The sequence below is a fragment of the Callionymus lyra genome, chromosome 1 (genome assembly GCF_982586985.1).
Source record: "Callionymus lyra chromosome 1, fCalLyr1.hap1.1, whole genome shotgun sequence".
NCBI classification, from domain to species: Eukaryota; Metazoa; Chordata; class Actinopteri; order Syngnathiformes; family Callionymidae; genus Callionymus; species Callionymus lyra.
Window position 1 is genome coordinate 23,704,880 of NC_141818.1, and position 22,431 is coordinate 23,727,310.

Sequence of the window (22,431 nt, forward strand, 5' to 3'; positions counted from 1 at the left end):
TTCCATAATATAAATTAACATGCGTTTTAAGGGCGATGAATGCACTACTCTAAGCTTTGGAACGATCTTCTCTTCTCTCTCTTTGCGCATCACAAATACTTAAACTGATCTTTATTTTTGTCACGCAAAAAACAACGAGGCGTGTCTAAAGGAAGTTTGCTTTTCAGAATAAAAGTGTAAAAACCAGTGGATCGTTCGCAACCACCGTGAATTTATATCTGATAATTAACTAACAAAATGTCTGACGTATGAAGCGCCTGTATATCTTTTTCTCACTCGAACAATTGTTACTGAGTCACTTTAAATAACGAAACAGAGTAGGGTAATACAAGTACAGAACAGTAACACGCTTTATTTTAATTTAACCATAGGCGTAAATGTCAAAACTGTACATATAAATGAACAAAATATATGATTAACCTGGTCTTATACTAACAATATTGTTCTTTTCCACCGCGTGATGGCGCTGTTCATGTCTTGTCCGACCAGATTTAAGCAAGCGAAGAAGAAGTCTACCGGAAACTACTTCCGCCGAGCACGCGGAGTGTTCAGTCTTTAGTTTCCAGCGGGTCACCGAGAGAACATGTGGCCACAAATAGATTAGTTTTAGAACATAAAGTACATGTGTATCTTATTGACTTTATTTTATAACCGTGTCGTCCGTTAATCTGTCGAAGCAGAAGGAGCATCTGAGGAAGTTTTCCAAGGTAAATGAAACACAAATGGTCTTGTAAAACATGTCTGCTGGACTTGTGGTGTTACGTCAAAGATGATATTGTTGAGCTGATGATTTGCTGATGTATTTTCAACTGCTTACCAAAAGACTGAGACCAGCACTGTTGAGCAGAACCTGAAGACTAGTCTGGTTGTTTTCCTGGAGTTATTGCTAAACCTTTTTTGTTGTTGCAGGGCACGACGTACCAGCCCCTGGATCTGGGACCCAAGAAGCAGCCGAGGAAGTACCTGCTCTACTCCATCGGCAAATGTGCAGTTGAAGCTTAAATTTTCTGTTTACAAATAAAAAATAACTTATTAAAAACACGTTTTGTTTATGCTTTCCAATAGATTAGACCAGCAAATATTTTTTAAATTTTACTTGGGTGTTTTAGTCTTGATAGACTAACTTCCAATGTGTTGCACTTTTTGGAGAATCATTTGAAAAGTACTCAAGGATCAAATTATATATCATCCACAGTGAATTCTTTTTTTTTTTTTCCTTTCACTTGTTCATGACCTGCTGAACATGGAAATCGGGTCAGATTTTCTTCAGCTTAATTAGGGGTTTCAATTCTATAAATGTGTTTTAAGGGTTTGAGTATACTGCTCATTGGACTACACATTAATAAAAAACAAAACAAAAAAGACATCTGACTTGACTTTGGGTTTATTCTTACTCTTTGTAAGGAGTCTAAGGTTCAGGTCATGATATCGTTGCTGACGTACAATTTATTGAAGTTGGGATATTGTAACATTAAATTGGATATTGACATGGGTTTCATATTTCTATGGGGGAAAGTAAGGCATTTAGTGTTATTTTATCCCTTTACTTTTATCTCTAACAATACCATTTACCAATTTCCCAAAGGACACCTCCGGGGATTAATACAGTTTATCTAAAAAGATGGATTTGGCCACTTTATCGCAGGGGTCTCCAAAGGGCCGGGGTGGTGCAGGTTTTTGTTCCAACTGATCAAGCATGTACAGTTTAACCAATGAGGTTTGAGCTGAAACATGCAACACCAGACTGACCATCAACTGATTACACTGTGAAGACTCCTGATACTCTTGATTGGTTGGAACAAAAACCTGCACCACCCCCCTTTGAGGACCAGCTTGGAGACCCCTTCTGTAGAGCCTTAAATAGGTTGTGAAATGCAGCCAGTGATGATAGGAACACATTTTATTCAGTGGCTGTTTGGATAGTTTAACAAGCTAAAACAAAGGAGAGAAAGAATGTAAAATTAAGCTACATACGACAAAATTATTTTATTTTGTATCTTTTTTTTTTATTTTTTAAATATGATATAAAATCATCTTCATTCCCCCAAATATTATTTAATTTTTCACTTAAATGTATTTGAAGGGAATTGTTATTTTTTAATGAATTCATTTTAATTGAGCATTACCTGTCTCATTTAGCCGCTTTAACTGCCTTAGCACTCTGAGGTCATGTATGATGAAAAGTGCTACATAAATAAAATATATTATTATTGTAAATGGTCTCAAAGAGGAGGAAAAACGCTCTAAAACTTTTAGGGCGTTCAGTAAAAGCAAAAACCCTATTGTCATATTTAGATACTACACATTAGATACTAAAATAGATATAAATGTCTGTTTCTGCGTGACCATACTTCGCCCAGGTCGGATGTAATGAGATTGAAATAAATGTTTATAATAGTATCACGAATACACGCTTAAACTTATCTTTATTTTCGCAATAAACTACAATACGTGTCTAAAGGAAGTTTGCGCGGCAGGTCTGCTTTTCAGAATAAAAGTGTAAAAACCAGTGGATCGTTCGCAACCACCGTGAATTTACAGTATATCTGATAATAATTAACTAACAAAATGTCTGTTGACTTATGAAGCGCCTGTATATCTTTTTCTCACTCGAACAATTGTTACTGAGTCACTTTAAATAACGAAACATAGAGTAGGGTAATACAAGTACAGAACAGTAACACACTTTATTTTCATTTAGCCAGTGGCGTAAATGTCAAAACTGTACATATAAATGAACAAATTATATGATTAACCTGGTCTTATACTAGCAATATTGTTCTTTTCCACCGCGTGATGGCGCTGTTCATGTCTTGTCCGACCAGATTTAAGCCAGCGAAGAAGAAATCTACCGGAAGCTACTTCGAACACGCGGAGTGTTCAGTCTTTAGTTTCCAGCGGGTCACCGAGAGAACATGTGGCCACAAATATATTAGTTTTAGAACATAAAGTAGATTTGTATCAATTTTCACTTCACTTTATTTTATAACCGTGTCGTCCGTAAATCTGTCGCCTAAGTCCTGACTGCCAGACGCAGAAGGAGCATCTGAGGAAGTTTTCCAAGGTAAATGAAACACAAATGGTCATCTTGTAAAACATGTCTGCTGGACTTGTGTTGTTACGTCAAAGATGAAATTGTTGAGCTGATGATTTGCTGATGTATTTTCAACTGCTTACCAAAAGACTGAGACCAGCACTGTTTATTCAACTCACAACATGGAGTGTTACATTTTATATTTGGGACCCAATGTTGTAGTGAAGTGTTGAACAAAACCTGAAGACTAGTCTGGTTGTTTTCCTGGAGTTATTGCTAAACCTTTTTTTTGTTGCAGGGCACGAAGTACCAGCCCCTGGAACTGGGACCCAAGAAGCAGCCGAGGAAGTACCTGCTCTACTCCATCCGCAAATTTGCAGTGGAAGCTTAAATTTTCTGTTGACTAATAAAGAAACTCATTAAAACACGTTTGTTTATGCTTTCCAATAGATTAGATCAGTAAAGAATGTTTAAATCTCACTTCTGGGTGTTTTAGTCTTGATAGAAAAACTTCAAACGTGTTGCACTTTTTGATGAATAATTTCAGTACTCAAGCATCACACTATATATCCAGTAAAAAATGAAGTTTCTTTCACTTGTAGTTCTTGACCTGCTGAACATGGAAATCAGGTCAGATTTTCTTCAGCTATTTGGGATTTCCATAATATTTAAATGCGTTTTAAGGGTGACATGAATACACTACTCATTGGAACTCGCATAAAAAAAAAGTGATTTTGAGTTTACTCCTTTGTAAGGAATCTAAGGTTCAGGTCATTGTGTCGTTACTCACATCCCCAATTTATTGAAGTTGGGGTATTGTAACATTAAATTGGATATTGACTTTGATTTGTAAGGGGGGAGTATGGCATTTGGTGTTGTCATTTTAACAACCCTTTTATCTCTAACAATACCATTTCCCAAAGGAGATCTCCAGAGTTATTTAAGTTTATCTAACAAGATGGATTTGGCCACTTTATTACTGCAGCCTCTAAATAGGTTGTGAAATGCGCCCAGTGCTCATAGAGTTAAGTTTATTTGGTTAATGTGACAAAACTTACAAACACATGAATTGTAATGTAAGAGGTTTTTTTGGGGATTTAACGGTGAAAGTACCTTTACCTGCCTTTATTACTGTAGATGAATATACATTCCACAGTATTGTAAATACTGTATGCTTTGAAATCTTCAATATCTGCTACTGTTTTGATCTATTTTTAACCCAATGATTTCTATACATTTTACAAACGTGTACATGGTGAGTGTTAAAGATCCCTTTGGTCGAATGATTGGGCAATCTCTTCTACTGTTTACTTCAAATTATTTGATAAATGCCTCTTTAAATGGTTTCTTCACACTTTTTCTACCAATGAACCTCCAAGGAGTGCACTCAAAACTTGTTTTATTATTATTATAAAAACCCAGAAACATGACAAGTGGGGGGCAAAATTCCTTTAAAAAAATCAACTTTTACCATATTTATATACTAGGAATGAATAATAGATATAAATGTAAAATACCAGTGTTTGTTTTTATATGTGATCTTTGACCCTCATGAGGCCAATTTAAATACGGCCAAAGGCTGCGTGTGACCCCCAGACCATACTTTGACCAGGTCTGGTGTAATTACAATAAGACAAATGTTTTAATTATTATCACAAATACACATTTAAAGCTGTGATCATTATTTGTATTAGTGCCACACACCAAAAAACGTCGTTCCAATCGAAAGTGCTTTTCATAATAAAAGTGTAAAACGAGTTGATTGTTCTAATAATCTTAAATAACTTAATATAAGTTTTTAAGAAGTTAACAAATTATATATATATATGAACATTTTCTAACACCTTTTTTTTTTATTCGTTTCCACGGTGTGATGGCGCTGTTAAATCCGACCAATTTAAGCCAGCGAAGAAGAAATCTACCGGAAGCTACTTCTTCTGAGCACGCGGAGTGTCCGGCCTTTCCAGCGGGGCACCGAAAGGAACATGGTGAGTGTTCGGAGCTCGCTTCATACGTCGACGTTTTTTACCCGTAATTCGGCGTTATAGTCGACCACTTTTTATACAACGTTTTATAAGAGTCTCTGTTGCTCGATCGGGTATTTTTTGTGAGCTACACGCAATATTGAGGATATTGGAAACATGTTTCTTACGTTTGGGTTGAACTGCCATCATTGGCTAGGTAGCTAGCGCGATGCTAACGTAACGATAACCGTGAGAACTTATTTGACAAAAACCTTGTTCATAAACGGGGTGTACAAACCAACGTTGGCTAACGTTTTTGTTTCATTTCTTTTGTTTTTTGCAAGACTAATTATCACCGTATAGTTGTATGCATGCTTCGACTGCTTGATGGTTTCTTTAATCGTTTACGTTTTTTCTTGTCCAGGCCAAGATCAAGGCTCGAGATCTGCGCGGCAAGAAGAAGGATGAGTTGCACAAGCAACTGGACGATTTGAAAAACGAATTGTCTCAACTCCGCGTGGCCAAAGTTACCGGCGGTGCTGCTTCCAAGCTGTCAAAGATGTAGGTATCAGGCCTACCGTTCTTCAAACTGTTGGTTGATGGATTAATGCTTGGACCCTGTCAAGGTTTACTTGCTTGAAAACTGTTACACTTTTTCCTGACTGCTTTTCATTTAGCCCATCCACCCTTTATAAATATACTTGATCTTACCAGAGTACTTGGTCTTCATTTTATGGTAAACTTTACATGGGAACGTGAGACTCTTTGGTTTTCTTTCGTAATAAAGCGAGCTATGTTAACAATGTATTATGAACACATTTGTTTGTATGTTATCTTTTGCATCATTGTGACCAAAATGACATTTGTTTTGGAACATAAAGTGGATTTACCAAATTTTGACGATTTATATTTAATTTTGCAGCCGGGTGGTCCGTAAATCCATCGCCCGAGTTCTGACTGTCATCAACCAGACGCAGAAGGAGCATCTGAGGAAGTTTTACAAGGTAAATGAAACACAAATGGTCATCTTGTAAAACATGTCTACAAGACTTAATTCGGTCAAAGATGATATTGTTGAGCTGATTTGCTGATGTATTTTCAACTGCTTACCAAAAGACTGAGACCAGTACTTTTATTCAATCCACAACATGGAGTCTTACAGTTTATATTTGTGACCCAATGTTGAAGTGAAGTGTTGAGCGGAACCTGAAGACTAGTCTGGTTTTCCCATACTTATTGCTAATCTATCCTTTTTTTGTTGCAGGGCAAGAAGTACAAGCCCCTGGATCTGAGACCCAAGAAGACCAGAGCTCTGCGGCGTATGCTTACTAAGCATGAATTGGGCCTCAGAACCAAGAAGCAGCAGCGAAAGGACCTGCTCTACTCGATCCGCAAATTTGCAGTCAAAGCTTAAATTACTTTTCTGTTGACTAATAAACTGTTCAAGAAAAAAAACATGTTTCTTTATACTATCATTAGATGACACCAGTGAAGAATGTGTGAAACTTCATGTGAACCCCACTCCAGGGTGTTAGTTTTGATTGAAGACAAAGTTAAAGTGTTGCACTTTTTGGAGAACAGTACTCGATAGATCACGTTTGTCAGGTGGGAGTATAATTTTTTTTCGTAATTGCTAAGCCATTTCGGTGACCAAAGAGAACCAACTTTTAAAGTCATAACTTGTATGTTTAATTGAGTGTCTCTGGTCTGGAAAGCAAATATACATTTTCAATATTAAAGGGGGTGTTCTGGTTGCATACCTGCCACTCTTTCCAGGTGTGTCCATGGAGTTAAAAACGCCATCACATTATTGGTCAACACAGGAGTCATTTTAATAAAGATCTGTCCCTTCTGAAAGGGGTATTAAGATGTGATGTGGCTATGGATAACTTCCTTAGCAACCAGATGGATAACCATGTCATGTTGCAGTATATGTCAACATGTTATTAAATCACTGTTTTATGAGGGGAAATTTGTTTAGATTTAACAAAAAAATAGCTGGTTATCAGTTATCGGTGTAGTTAAATCAATTCATCAAAGAAACATGGTATGCCTGACTATTTCACATTTGTTTTGCTATGCTTTTATTTAAAACTTATAATACTTGGAAAGACTTTATCCCTCTATTTATTGGTAGAATTCTGCTAATCAATCCATATTTCTCAGGTCAGGTTTATGTCAACTATTAAGTTTAAAAAAAAAAAAGAATTAAACTAAGCATGAAATTAATATACTCTGCACTTAATATATTCACATGAATACATACACAGATAATTATTTAAACACACATATGAAATGTTTTCTGAAGATGTATGTGCAAATTCATAAACACTTTTTTTTACTTTCATTATGGTAAAGTATATTTGTAAAACAATAGGATCACTGAAAATTTAAAGCAGAGCAAATTGTGTGGTTGAATGGTGGCTTACTTGCCCGCAGTTTTTAATTTTGTGTCTATTGTTTTCTTATGTCCTTTTTGTTGGGTCTTTATTTATGGAAGAAGGCTACAGAGCCATGTGACCCATCAGTGGACCTGAGCTCATGTCTCTCTGGAATGCGTCCTCACTATGATACTAATTGCCTTCCTGCCATCATAGAGATGTCACCGTCCTCTCCAAAGAACACGTGTCCAGTGAGCATCCAGCACTGTGGCGCAGATCTCCAGCATGATCCCCAAGACTGTGCTCCACATCACAATCCTTCTCGGCTCCTTCTGTCCTGACGACGTGTCCAGCACCATGTCAGGCTGCTTCAGGGTCAACAACTGCAAGTGCATCATGAAGGATGGCAGAGGAGTCATCAACTTAAAGGACATGGGAGATACTGAAGGCTTCTTAGGACGTCTCATACCTGTTCGGTCGGATGGTGTAGTTGTCGGTGCCGAGACCTTTCTGACCTTCAGTCCGTGCCAGCCCTTCACCCAGCCAGAGGAGCTGACAGGAAGTGACTGCACACATGTGGCGGCATGTCTGCTGATCAGGTGCTTTTTTCCTGTACTTTTGAAAGTCATGTTAAGAGTAGAGGAGTAAAAGTGTGGCTCATGTTACCTGTGACTGCTCCAGGTTACTTTGCCCAAATGGAAAATATGCATGTCCACCTGCTAAATATTTTGGTTTAAAAATGCCTACAATGATGAGACCCTTAATACAGAAACACTTCTATTATATGATTGTGAATAGTAGTGCATGAGTATTGGTAGTGAGTTTCCATTTGATCTATTCTGATCCACATCTAGTCTCTAAACTTAAACCCATTAGTGGTTAATGAAAATGAGTTCACTTTAGTTTATTTTAATATTAATACCAGGGTTAATTCAGAATGGATGGCCACAACATTCCACACAATGTATGTGCAAAACAAAGCATGCAATAGATGACAACTAGATGACAACTTGATTACTTACTTATAGTAAACTATATTGCTTTTTGCTATACTTAGAAAAATATTCATGTTTTTATAAAAGAGATAACCTAAAATGTGAACAGGATAATTAAAAAAAAATCTAAAAGGTCCTCTTATTATCAAATCTAATCTAATTATGGCCACAAAAGGACAGTCATTTAAACAACTCTTTGGAAGATGCTTGAGCCAACTTTCGATGTGGAAAATCTACTTTGAGTGTCTCCCGAATGACTGACTGTTCCCCTCAACTCATTAAAAAAGGAAAGTGAAACTCTCCTGAGAAACTACTCACCAGCCTTTTAAATTCAGTTCTCCTGTCACAGCTTTCATCCCAGACATGTTTTTATTTGTTCGCACAGGTATCAGAGAACAAACAGGAACATAAACCGCTATGTCAGTTTTGGGAGTCACGAAAGCAATGAGTTCAACTACAACAACACCAACAGCGTCCTGTCTGTTTCTTATTTTGGTAAGAATCCTGATAACACAATCATTTAGACTGCCGTAATACCTAATACTGTGCTGGTTTCTCTTAGTGTCCAAACTACAGCTATTCTGTGGTAAGGATGATCTGCAGTGGTCAGTAGCTCTGAGGTGTGGTCTAGGCAAGGGAAGAACCATGATCTGGAGACTGACTGGCTTGTGATCATAGAGCAAGCTGGAGTCCATCTAGATGGAAACTCACACAGTATTAGACATATATTCATAATGGCTAAAACGTTTTATTATATATTAATATATTATATTTAATCTGCTGCTTAACATCTCGTTCTGACTCTCTCTCAGCTCACACCTCTGCGCCCCTCACCGTCGTCCACTACCACTGTAACCCCAACATCTCTGCCTCCCACATCCGAGTCCTGAGCCTGAGTGCAGAGCGCCCCCTGCAGGTGTGGGTGGAGAGTCCGTGCGCGTGTCCAAACGCGTGCACGATGGGAGATCTGGGGCTGGGCATCATCTTCCTCATCATCCTCTCCCTCAGCGCTGCTGCCTACTTCACCATCGGTGAACGTTGAAAGATTCTTCATTTTTGTTTAAGAGTTTTTGGTTTCTTGGATGTTTTTTTGATTTAAGTAAAGTACATTTAAGTTAACAAATCAGACTCTAGAGGGCGGCAGTAGATCACCACTAATCTTGGAGAACGCCTTATTTTTTTTCCACGTTTGACGTCATGGTTCTCCCGCCACGAGTAACACGTGTTCACACCTGGACTCAGGTGCTCACACAGCGGGTGGTCAGGTACCTTCTCTGACTCTCTTCTCTCTGTGGTTTAGGTCTGTGTGCTCTGAGAACCTTCCGCAGCAGTGCTGGAGTCCAGATCGCTCCTGAGCCCAGCGTCTGGTGCATGATCTGCTCCGTCTGCTCCGAGAGAAGACCCAGGAGGAGACAACAGCTGAGCGAAGGACTGAGCTCTGATTCCACTTATACCTGACACTCATTTAAGACAAAATCTGTGTCACTTGAAAACAGAAGCTGGTTATGATATTCTTAGAACTCCTGGTAAATCCACCTATAACTAATTTGCTGCAATTTCAATTGTTCATTTCCACTCGAGAAGTTACAAATGTTCTTTAGAACTGTTTTTGGATGGATACAAATGTTTAATTCAGCAACTTAAATGGCAACTAATGTGAACACCCAACCCCTCTACTTACTCACTGGTTGGTCATCAGGGATTGATGATAGGCGGTGACAGTCCTTGATGCTCGACTAATCACAGCAGAGTGGGTGTGGTGGGGGCAAACAAAATTTCTACTACATAAAAAAAGGGTTTTCAGTGGGTGGGGCTTAATATTAATATTTCAATTTAAAGAGATTATGTACGAACAGACACATACTAGTGAGTACAATAAGAGACACTGAAATCAACACATTAGTTTAAAAGCAAACCATGATTGTATTTTGATATTGGTAGAGGTGCACATTTCGTGGCCAATCTCAGGGCAACCATAGAGCACACAGATGTTTCACTAACACAAGGGTCTATTTCAGCCTCTGCTACAACTAGGCAGGTGCACAAACAAATCTGTCACATTAGAAGTAGATTGACTTTACTCAAATTAATTCTTGTGTGGCCTGAAGTATGATAGTTATCAATCCTACACCAAAACAATCTCACCTAAGTCTTAAATTGACTTAAGAATGTTTTACTTAGCCTCTGGATGCTTTCATTCCTATGTGTCTTATGTGTCTTGTGTATATTTTTGTTCCTGTAAAATATACTTTTACCTCTAAATTACAGATGTGAATTGTACTATATTGTACTATATTTCAATATAGACATTTAATACAACTTAGCCAATAGTTAAACATACATGCTTCTCCAAAAGTACTGTATGTCCCCCCTATGTATAATTGGATTTGTTTTGCATGATATCATCAGTGACCTCTTTCTTCTTGTTCATGTTCGTGTGTGTCTCTGTGTGCAAATTATTTTTAAAACCAACCTCGATTTTTTAAATCACAGGAACACCACATGCTGTGATGTTTTCCCAAGACACACCCTGTTCCTGGACTGATGACTCCTCAACAGGTCTAAGAGTTTACGAAAGAGTTTGAGTCCCATCGAACTTTATATGTTCCCTTCCAAGAACTCTGATTTCATACAATAAAACAAATAGAAAATGCTTGTTTTGTTATCTGATATAAGTGTTAATATTTAGTTCTAAAGAAACACTGAGTAACATTTCACTAAATATTATCATCTTTTTTTTATATTTTCTGTAATGGTTGATTTAATTTTGAACACTCATGACTTGACTTAACATTTACTGGAACTATCTATTATTTCATTTTATTTGCTAAGACTGTTCGCTGTTACCCTAATAATAAACCGTGGGTAACAGAGGAGGTCAAGGATGTCCTGAACAGGAAGAAGGTGGCTTTCAGGAGCAGGGACAGGGATGCCATGAGATCAGCACAGCAGGAGGTGAAGCGATGCTTGAGAGAGGTCTGGGATGGTGTTAAAACCATCACTGGACACAAGACCAGGGCCTCTCTGACTGCAGTGGACACTGTGGAGGAGGCAAATGGACTAAACAACTTTTTCAACAGGTTTGAGCAGGTCACCTCACCCTCACTGCTGCCCGCCTCAGGACCTGACCCACCTTCTTGTGCCCCCCCCAGCTCCACACAACCACTTCCCAGCTTCACCTCACTCCAGGTACACGATTTACTTCGGAGGATTCGTCCAGGGAAGGCTGCTGGTCCTGATAAGGTGTCTGCTCGGCTGTTAAAGACCTGCGCTGGTGAACTAGCTGAGTCGCTCCAGCATGTCTTCAACCTCAGTCTACAGCTGGGGAAAGTACCAACTCTGTGGAAGACTTCCTGTATCGTTCAAGTCCCGAGCTGAACGATACAGACCGGTGGCACTGACTTCGCAGCTGATGAAGACACTTGAGCGGCTGGTCCTCAAACACCTCAGGCCACAAGTCCAGCACGCACAAGACCCCCTGCAGTTTGCCTACCGGCCAGCAGTTGGTGTGGAAGATGCCATCCTTCTGCATCAGACCTACTCCCACCTGGATAAAGGAAGCGGTTCAGTGAGGATCCTGTTCCTGGACTTTTCTAGTGCCTTCAACACTATCCAGCCCACTCTGCTGCAGGACAAATTGACACAGATGCATGTGGACCCTGGTCTGGTCTCCTGGATTACGGATTATCTTACTGATCGACCACAGTATGTCAGGCTAAAGGACATCACATCTGACACTGTGGTGTGCAGTGAAGGAGCACCTCAGGGGACAGTACTGGCCCCTCTCCTCTTCACCATCTACACTTCAGACTTCTGCTACAACTCAGAGCTGAGTCTCGTCCAGAAGTATGCTGACGACACTGCAATTGTTGAATGCATCAGGGACAACAGCGAAGACGAGTATAGGAGTCTGATATGTGACTTTGTGGACTGGAGTAAGAGGAACCACTTGCAGCTGAACACCTCAAAGACCAAGCAGCTGGTCTTGGACTTCGGGAGGTCCAGGACAAAGCCACGTCCAGTGTCCATCAGACGTGACGAGGTGGAGATAGTTGACAACTATAAGTACCTCGGCGTGTGGTTGGACAGTATACTGGACTGGTCCTGCAACACAGACTATGTGTATAATAAAGTCCAGAGTAGACAGTACTTTCTGAGGAGGCTTCGATCATTCAACATCTGCAAGAAGCTCCTCTGCATGTTCTACCAGTCTGTGGTGGCCAGTGTCCTGTTCTATGCTGTGGTGTCTTGGGGTGGGAATGTGTCCAAGAGGAGTGTCAACAGGTTGGACAGATTGATCAGAAAGGCTGGATCTGTGGTTGGCATGGAGCTGGACTCACTGGTGATAGTTGCTGAGAGGAGATCATTGAACAAACTACTGTTCATCATGATGACAGTCATCCTCTCAGCACTGTCATCAGTGAAGAGAGAAGCAGAATGAGTGCACGAATGCTCCTTTCCAGGTGCAAAACAAATAGACTCAAGGACTCATTCATTCCTCTGTACAATTCTGAATTCGGGGGCAGGAGTGAAGTAAAAGTATAACGATGTTCTATGTTAGTCTTTGCGTCCTTTGTCTTTGTTATTTTTCTTTGATCTATGTTCTTTATCTTTAGACTTAGATTGTATTGTCTTTATTTCTCTTTGTTCTTGTTCTTATTTTATTTTGATTTATTTGTTGTGAAAAATTGCTGTGTTTGCTGTGGCTATTGGAAAAAAACAATTTAGCTACAATAAAGCTCTACCTTACCTTATTTTAACAATTTTCTTAACTTAACCTTATCTGGACGATCAATCCATTTGTGAGTGTCAAATGACCACCAAACTAAGTTTTTTAACTTTCCGGGAAAGAAACGACACATAGGACTTTATCTTGTTCCCAATCTTGATTTGACGACGGAGATGGCATTGCAGTGACACTTTTCTGACGGGCGAGGTCACTAAAAACGACATGGATTGTCACTGTCGGCAGAATGTGATCCACTTTAGGGGACCACTACCTCATATCTCTGGCGTGTTCATGAACAGTCACTGGAATAAACAGTTACTATTGAGTCATAACTCAGTGGCATCCCGAACTAAAATGAATACTCACATGAAGTCTTGTCTCCGCTCTACATTTAATAAAGCACTAGCAAGGTTGCAGCCATTAGTACCAGGTCATGACTACACACAACCAGTGGGGGCTGGTGAAAAATAAGCTGTTAAGGGTAAGTGTTATTTGTAAAGCGCTTTTTAGTTAAGTTAAGTTAATGATGGGTAATAATGTTAATTATGCTCCTTGTTTCATTCCAAATGAAAACATATTTTAATTATACTCTTATATACATCATACAGAATAAACTAAATTATGAAAAAACTAAAAACCAACTTGTCGTCTGCGCCAGAACAATAGACATACTTTCTACCAAATTATCACAAAGGCACACAAATATACTGCAAAGAAAAAAAGAAGTATATATTAAAATAAATAGTATCACTAAACTAATAAACTAACTAATTAAAAAAATAAATAAATAATATTAACAACATAAAACTAAAATGTCAGGAGCGAGACTAGAAACGGCGAAACTTCACGTCCTTAAGCTTCCAAAAATGTGAAGCGCTACCAACTGAGTTGACCAACCTGACAAATCAACTTGAAAGTTTACTATTAAGTATTAAAATGATGATGTTCGCTTTCTCTAGCGCCCGAAAGTCCCATTAAGAACTGGCTCGCCTTTGTTGCTTTTACTGTGTGTTGAGCTACGTAAACGTGACGTCACAAGTGGGCTATTCAAGAAGAGCCTTTACACCCACGCCAGAGACCGGATATGATGAATGACGACACAGACCAAGATTATAATCAGAACGAGAATCAACAAAATACAGTTTATCAATGTAAAGAGTTCTAAAAATAAATAAATCAAATGATCAATGTTGATTATTAAAAGTATGTTAATTAAAAACAAAAGATTAACCTAAATAAATAAAAGATAAATCGATAAATAAAGTAAAAAATAAGCCAAATCAGTGGGAGGGGCGGCGCCCCAGCGCCCCCTATGGGCTAGCTGACAAAAACACACACATGTGCTTGAAAGAATTGTGGAAAGTAGCTTCCAGTAACATGACTGATCTTCAAACATGAGCTTGGCATGTCTGTACTCCATCACTGGCGTCCTCGGCTGGTCTGGTTCAGTGGGTGAAACAGATCTCTGCCTCGTATTAACATGCTCTGCAGTTGTTCTGAAAACGTGGGAAAGTATTTGAGGGGCTCCCCACCCACAAACTGACACCACCTCTGAGACTCCACACTAGTCCCTCTGGGCCAGAGGGAAAACCACGATCTTTATAAGGGAATGGCTGCACAGATGCTAATGTATTCCTCTGCCCATCTATCAAAGATGAGTGTCTGTGGTCAAGCTTATGTCTCCTGTTACATCACTCTTTCAGCATGTTCTCTAGACCAGGGTCTTTTTCAATAGAAGGTAATAATGAGCTCCTTGATATGTCAAGGCCACAGCCCATTTTACTTCATAGGAAGTATATATATATATATATGTTATTTAATTTTTTCTGTTTAGCCCGGTAAATCAATACACCAACACCGTACCGGGCCCCGGATCAGGGGTTAAGGGCCAGGATTTCTGTTCAGAAGTAAAAGACAACTGTTCTTCTCACAACTCTCTATTTACTCAGTTTCTATGGCCTAAACATTGAGTCGCACCTGCTTTGCCTGAACCCAGATTTAGACCAGAACATGGCTGACCCAGATGTCTTTCAGATGTGGACACTCACTGACAAGTGGAGCTGAACCATCTCGGACCAACTGTGTCAGGTTGAGGAAGTCCTAAATCCATTATCCAAACTCGAGCACAAACCCTGACTGAGTCTGAGAAAAAAAGGCTTCAGAAAGGAGAAAACACAGGAAGGATTTCATGTCATCTGGCACTGTAGCCGGATTATTTATTTGAGTCATCACAAATAAGCACAGCTGCTACTTATCCACACCAGAAGGAGAACAGATCCTCCTGGACTTGGATGTGTTTGTTGATCACAATGTCTTTTAAGTGGTTAGTACTTTTAGATGAGAGGATAAACGGACGCATCGGGAGATAATGAGCTTAAAACTCAAGACATCATGTTGTCACTGCTGAAGATCAGAGTCTGAAGATCAAGCCTCGTGATCCTCTATACCACAGACACATATTCTGCATCTTTCACTCTGAACTTATTAGTGGTAAAGATGTATTGTCAAAAAATGGTTTCACAACTATTTCAAATCTTTATAGTCATCCCACAATTTTGACACTCAAACTATCATTAGAAACTGAAGAGGTAACATTTCACTCAGGGGTCGACACTTTTGGGGGGATTCAAAATGCCACTCTCTATGACAGGACTTTATCATGAGCAGGTAGATTCTCTTGGAAACATGGATCAAGACTAAACCAATATTGTCATGTCCACTTGAGGTTGGAGGATTGCTGCACCAGCCTGTCCTATGGTGGACACCTTCACAAGTAAATATCACAATCAGAATCAGAATCAGATACTTGTTGCCAGTGTTGTAAACACAACATATGATTTTTTTTGTGGTAGCAGTAAAGCCAAGCTAATCAGCCTATGGTGATGAAAGCCTCTGAAGATTGATAGAAAAGTCCAAATCAGCCTTTTCTTGATGGGTGATGGTGTCATGATTATCTGTACAAGCAGATATAAACACTATGTCTAACCCTCAAACCACACAGGAACAAGATGAAAATAATTTGCACAAGAACAAAAGAAAAATAAAGAAATCAAAAATTTAAATTTAAATGTACTGTACTTTTGGAGGACAATGTACTGAAGGTTCGTTATTTAAGTGAAGATAGTTTTCTTCTTAGGAGGGAAAGATGTAGTAGTTCAATTTTTTCCATTCGTAAAGTCTAGATGATTGTAAATAACTTGAAAAAATCGTGTTTACAGGGATCCTCTCCTGCATATCGAACTTTTCCAAACTATATGTTGAAATCCTGAACTCTCAAGGCTGCCAATGATTTAGGCATGAACTGTAGAAAGCGACTGTTGCTCACACCGAGGCGAACAGGGTGTGCATGTGCAAAGCCAATGATACAAATTAGGGAATTACATCATTTGTCCAGTGGACCTCCGGAGTGCTGCTGGATCCAGGATCTCGTCCACAACCATGTCAACATATCCGGACTTCTCACCATGATCCTCTCTGGACTCCGGACTCGTCGTGTTCTGCTGCCCTACTCTATACTCTCATCTCACTGTGAAAGGGAGAAGGAGGATCTCTTTTCTTTACCCTCATGCCTCCTAGTGTCGTCATTTTCAGAGCCCACTTCAGGGGTCACTCTGATCTATAATCTTTTGCATTGATCACCTATTCTAATGCAACTTCACGTAATCTTCAAACTGAGGGCACCATCTACAGAGCTTAAAAACATAAAACTTCCATGTAAGGCATCATAAGGACACCACTACTTCGATGTAGCCAAACCTTCCAGTATGCCAAGTCAAACAAATATTTTAATCACAAACATAGTTGAGGGTTTCCACTAAACCCAACACACAGACACATATTATGTTCATTAGATAAAAGTAACGTCTCCTCATTATCAAATGAAATGAACGCTGTATTTGGCCAGTTTTGATCAGGGAAACAGTCTGTAATTAAAACAAATGCTGTCGCATTGTTGACACATTTCAGTATGATCAAAAGGAACGTTTCCTGTCTTTGAACTTCTCGCTGACGCCCATAACAGTTTCTGGTGGACAGATGGAGGTTCCACTGTCATGGAGGAACCTTTGTTTACGTCGTCACTTTAAATACGAGCACGATAAACACATTCGCTCATTAGTACTTCAAACCAGAGGCTCACACTACTGTGGCGAGTTAACCCGAGCAGGAACACTTCCAATCCTTCTGAGTCATGACTGAACAACTACTAGAGGTGGATTAGAAAAATCGACAACATAAAAATAAAAGTTTTAATTACACAATCCCTGAAAAATATTGTTGAACTACAGCATGTCATGGGGGATGTATAATAACTGTTAGCCCAGTTCAAGATAATAGAAAGAATTGATTTTTATTGTCTTTCAGAACCAGTCTGATGTAAAATATCAAGACACAAAAACAATGATGATACATTCCAAATTCCTAAGAAAACCTTTGAAATGACACGTGATGGGAGATGGTTCTCGCCACAGTCTGCCATGAGTTTCAAGCTTTAAACGGGACATTCCAGCTGAAGCTCTGACTGTGTTGTGTGCTTCTGCAAAACAGAACCAGGGCGTACATGGTTTTAATATGTTCATATTATGTGTTGACCACATGGGCTACTCCTCTTCAAAGTCTCGTACATCGGTTCTGGACTCTCTACATTTTCTGGTTTGTGATCTTCTTTGAAGTATCTGCGTCCTCAGAACCTGCAGTATTTTGGCCAGCTGGGCCACTCCGTGGATGACCACACGTTTATTGAGTTTACATATAAAGCTGTGGAGGGAAAGTCATTCTTAGCCTTAGACACCGGAGTGACACACCACCCAGCAGGGGCTGTTTTCACAAACTCGTCTAGGCTCATTTTTAGCCGCGTGTGGGTGCCAGAAGCGTTTATGTGGAAGGAGATCGGGGTAAACCATAAAAAATCTGAAGGCAGTGGAAGTGTTATGATGGTCTGAGGGGTGAGACAGAACTGTTATACCACCTGAAACATTTCTCATGTCCCACCTCACTCTTGAATCCTGTCATTACATTGTAATTACAGTAGAGATTACAAAATAGAAACTACTGCCTATTTTCTGTCTTTTCTTTGTCCTTATTTTATTCAGGTGAGGGGGGTGGGGGGGGTTATCCGTTCAGCACAATAGCACACCTGCATCCTTCACGTTTCACCTTCACCTGCTCACACGTTTTAACTAAATGGGATCAATGCAGTGCTAATCTGTGTGTTTTGGTTTCAGTTTAATTTCCCAATCTGTACTCTAGTGTGTATGATTGAAAATATTGTTTCCCAAGTGTCAGAACAGTGTAATTACAATGTTGTGGCCTCTCAGTTTCGCCCTTTCTAGTACTGGTACATTCAGAGTGGGTGTGGCTATGGTAAACAAGATTTAATCTCCAGAGAAATTAAGTGTTTTCAGTTGGCGAGGCTTAAGTACATTTTCTAATGTAAATATTAAAAGAGAGTTTTGTACAAACACATGAGTACAATAAAGGTTCCACAGTCCTGTACAAACCCCTTGTTTTCGTCATCACTTGAAATATGAGCATGATAAACACATTAGCTCAGTGCTTCAATCCAGAGCTTCAAGGCCCAAGATCAATTGAAGAGACAATTAAACCAACATATTAGTTGCCTTTTAAACACTGTGAAAGCACCAGGACCAACAGCACCATTTTGTAAATCACAACCCTTGATGGAGTCTCATAGATGGTCAAGGATTTTGGTCTGGCTGATTGAGTGGTTCAAATATGTCAGAGTCAACCATGTCAGTGTCACTAAGTTTTTTTTATATTTATTCAATTCTATGGCTCAATCAGCTCCCACACATTGGGTTCGGTAGGCAAGATGACAGCTGAGCGTCCAAACAACATCAACCATGTGTGGCAGTTCACATGACCTGCCGACTCAAGAGCCTGAAACAATGTTAAAGCAAAACAGACGCCACACACCTCTGGAACGCATCGCTCCAGTGGTTTCACTGAATTGGGCATGTTCTCTTATCAACAGCTTTTTAACGCAAAGCATGTGTGTGTGGTTAGAGCTATTACCTTACTAGTGTGACTCTCCCACTGACAGACACATTCTTGTTTACGTGTTTTAATCCATGGACAATTATAATAGACCCAGATAGACCCCACTCTTTCTCTGGTACCACACCCAAAGTTAACCAACAGGGTTGTTTTCTGCAGACCCCCCTTTTTTTTGCACAGTCAAGGTGATGGTCTGAGAAGACCTAATGACCTCGTCTGCGGACTACAAACAGCTCATGGAGCGAGTCAGTGTGTGATCACACCCAGTTCAGCTGTGATTCCTTCTCTTTCTTGAGTCACTTAGTGGAAACACAGAGCTGGAACATGGCAGCAGAAAACAAACACATTGGCATGTCCAACTGGGCTCAGCCAAGAGCGCTGTGGTCAGGAATATTACGAGAATCCAGTGTGACTGCAGTAAAGTGACCAACAGTGTAATGACTTCACTTAAATAAAGATGTTTTCTACTTCACAGTGTGAGCCAAGACGTGTTGATGCTGGGCCTTCAGGTGCTCCATTACTGACTATAATAAGGTCAATTGAAATAAACAGAAGGTGGAGAAACTGGAAGTTTAGTCTGAAGGATCCAGAGCAGATAGCGGAAACAGACCTGGTGACTGAATTTAGATACAGTTTCCTGCCAGGGCTTTGAACTTGTGGGAAAACTTCATGGACCTCCTAAATAAGCAAATAACTAGTATTGTAATTTCAGGACTAAAAGTTACTACTTTTTTTTTTACATGCTCTGAACCCTGCTGCTTATTCAATGATCAAGTCATCGATCCATTTTTACCCGTTTCTCAAGATAATGTGCTTAATAAGACAATAGTTTATGTGCCACATGCAAAAAAATGAAGATGATGCATGTAAACTTGACATCAATTGATCGATGGTATGACGGAAGAGATGAGCACAAGAAACAGACTAAATGCCAGGAGACGACAAAAGCATATATATAGGATCCATTAATCTTAAACATACCATGACATTGTACGTAAAAATATTTAGAGAACTTTTTTAATTAAGGTTGCTGCAGTCTGTCGTGGCGTAATTAACCACTCTGTTACACTCACATGGAAGATTTTGGTATTAAATAACACACCTATGATTTCTTATACTGTTTACTTACTTTTAATTGGTAGTCAATGAATGTGTTAAAAATGCATCCATTTTGTTTTTTATTGAGTACATGTTTTCTGCTATGATGTGGTCAAATTGAATGTGTTCTTTGAAAAATGAAACAATAAAAAATAGTAATTTAAAAGGGAAATACATTCACTTTTTCATAATGAGAATATAAATAAACATGACTTGTCCTCATAGATTAAAACAAAATGCAGAAAGAGGCTGTTTTTTGTTGGACACTCATTTATCCTTGCACCATGTCTCAAACTTTGACCCAACATTTGGAATCAGAATCATCAGAACAACCTCTTCTAGCCCAACCCTGGTCTTATTATACATTTAAACCCTAAACCTTTTTCTGACAGCCTATTTCCAACAGCGTCCACAGCTGTTGTATAGTTGATCTGCCATCAGCCGCTCCACATGTCCACGTGGACCAGGCTCGTCCTTCTGTGTGCACTGTAACAAGAGTCGGCTCATAAACCCAGAGTGGGCAATAATTCAACGGTTGAGGGACTGCATAGAAAGGTGAAGAGTGGGCGGGACAGGACTATTTGGGGCTCCTAACTGACGCTTTCATCTGCAGGTCAGACAGTGTGAAGTTCAAAAAGAGGTGCGGGTGCATAAGGAATTCCTTCTGTCTTCTCAGAGTCTGCCTTCACTTTTTTTTATTGATCCGTCTTCAACACGACTTCAACTGAATGTTAGAGTAGAAGAAGAAAGAGCTAAGACACAGAGTGGATGGGCACAAGATTATTGGTCATGACATCTCAAGATCATGCAGAGGTTCTCACTGACTAGTCAGATTGTTTCTATCAAGCCCAGATGAAGCTGTAAATTTGACATATGAGTCACACATTGTTTTTTTGGTGGATTGTACTCTTGAATGACTCCTTAATTACTGAAGTATAGACATGTGTTTTGGACTTTTATTTTAGTGTCAGTGATTGCTTATAATTTCAAAGGGAGTTTATTTGAGTCCCTGAACATCCTGAACATGAGTCATGACTCACTCATACTGTTATCCAGATGAACGTCCTCTTCATCTTCTTAAACAGCAGCAGTATTTGGCTGTACATACATCGTAAAACTCTAATAAACTTTCAAGTAAACTGTAATTTCTCACAAGATAAGTGACTATTTGTCTTAAAATAATTTTCAATAAAGGGACTCAATCTCTGTGAGGATTACAGATCATCAGATGTTATCATTCTATATCTTTAATTCTGTATCAAAGAAGGTTAAAAAGTTTAAAAAAGGTCTGTGACTCCACAGAAATATCCACAAAACATGAGAAAAAATGTAACCCACATAAATGACTATGACATGCAGTAAAAACTTCTGAAAGACCACGAATCTACCTCTGATGCTTTCTGCTGAGTTGAATTTAGGAACAATGATCTGTTTTTTTTCACTTGATTTATTAAATGTTGCACTAATCAATGTTTTTATTTATTTACTTATTGTCAAGCTATATTCCTATTATGTGGAGTTGGCCTCCACAACATGTTTTAAAGGTAAAAAGGAACACAACATCCTCTGCACTTCTCTCACACAATAAAGCATGTCTTTGACTGTATCTAAAGGTGGGTTGTAGTTACTCTGCACCGAGAATTCTGACACGCTCATGTAGAAGAACTCACATTTCCCAGATCCTTAAAACTCTTCACTGGCTGCTAGTTTCTTTCAGGATCAATTTTAAAATTCTGGTTCTTACTTTCAGAGCTATTCATGGTCAGGCTCCTCCTTACATCAGTGATCTGATCCAGCCTTAAACCCCAGTTCGGGCTCTGAGGTCTGTGGATCAGAATCTACTGCTGGTTCCTTGCACACACTTCTGGACCAGAGGAGAGAAATCCTTCCAGGCTGTTGCTCCTAAGCCTTGAAACAATCTTCCTCTCCCTCTGTGTTTGATGGATCTACTGAAACCTTCAAGAAACATCTCAAGACATTCTTATTTTTGCAAGCTTTATCTTTATTTTCTGGGACTCCTGTGTCTGTCTTATGTTGTCTTGGCCTTAGTTTTTTTTTAGGTATTTTTAAACGTGTATCGGTTTTGATAGTTCAAACGCTTTGTGACCCTGGTCTAGAAATGCGCTTTACAAATAACTATTACTTACTTACTTACTTGTACTGCAAAAACTCCAGGAGTGGAAACAAACTATAAACTTAAAGGATTACTCGAAAT

General features: G+C 39.3%; 2 protein-coding genes and 1 long non-coding RNA gene across 3 annotated transcripts; all 3 read left to right on the plus strand.

The window, feature by feature from the left end:
• The first annotated feature begins 2,885 nt into the window (after positions 1-2,885).
• LOC148088593 (uncharacterized) lies at positions 2,886-3,459 on the plus strand. Its single transcript, XR_015713411.1, has 2 exons — positions 2,886-3,064; positions 3,333-3,459. It is a non-coding gene; the product is annotated as an uncharacterized LOC148088593 (long non-coding RNA).
• Positions 3,460-4,907: 1,448 nt separating this feature from the next.
• rpl35 (ribosomal protein L35) lies at positions 4,908-6,867 on the plus strand. The gene is made up of 4 exons (XM_087790552.1): positions 4,908-5,022; positions 5,397-5,559; positions 5,921-6,002; positions 6,263-6,867. Exons 1-4 carry the CDS (start codon positions 4,908-4,910, stop codon positions 6,410-6,412), a joined length of 510 nt encoding a protein of 169 aa, XP_087646678.1. The 3' UTR covers positions 6,413-6,867.
• A 797-nt stretch (positions 6,868-7,664) lies between these two features.
• LOC148088595 (uncharacterized) lies at positions 7,665-9,832 on the plus strand. Its single transcript, XM_087791823.1, has 4 exons — positions 7,665-7,978; positions 8,760-8,869; positions 9,187-9,405; positions 9,675-9,832. Exons 1-4 carry the CDS (start codon positions 7,665-7,667, stop codon positions 9,830-9,832), a joined length of 801 nt encoding a protein of 266 aa, XP_087647949.1.
• The last annotated feature ends 12,599 nt before the right edge of the window (positions 9,833-22,431 follow it).

Excerpts from the sequence above, each read along its gene's own strand:
- rpl35 (XM_087790552.1), top strand. The coding sequence starts at position 4,908 with ATGGCGCTGTTAAATCCGACCAATTTAAGCCAGCGAAGAAGAAATCTA. Across the intron at positions 5,023-5,396 it reads GGGGCACCGAAAGGAACATG|AATCGTTTACGTTTTTTCTT; the intron begins GTGAGTGTTCGG and ends GATGGTTTCTTT. Across the intron at positions 6,003-6,262 it reads ATCTGAGGAAGTTTTACAAG|GGCAAGAAGTACAAGCCCCT; the intron begins GTAAATGAAACA and ends TTTTTGTTGCAG.
- LOC148088595 (XM_087791823.1), top strand. The coding sequence starts at position 7,665 with ATGATCCCCAAGACTGTGCTCCACATCACAATCCTTCTCGGCTCCTTC. Across the intron at positions 8,870-9,186 it reads CCTGTCTGTTTCTTATTTTG|CTCACACCTCTGCGCCCCTC; the intron begins GTAAGAATCCTG and ends ACTCTCTCTCAG. Across the intron at positions 9,406-9,674 it reads TGCTGCCTACTTCACCATCG|GTCTGTGTGCTCTGAGAACC; the intron begins GTGAACGTTGAA and ends TCTGTGGTTTAG.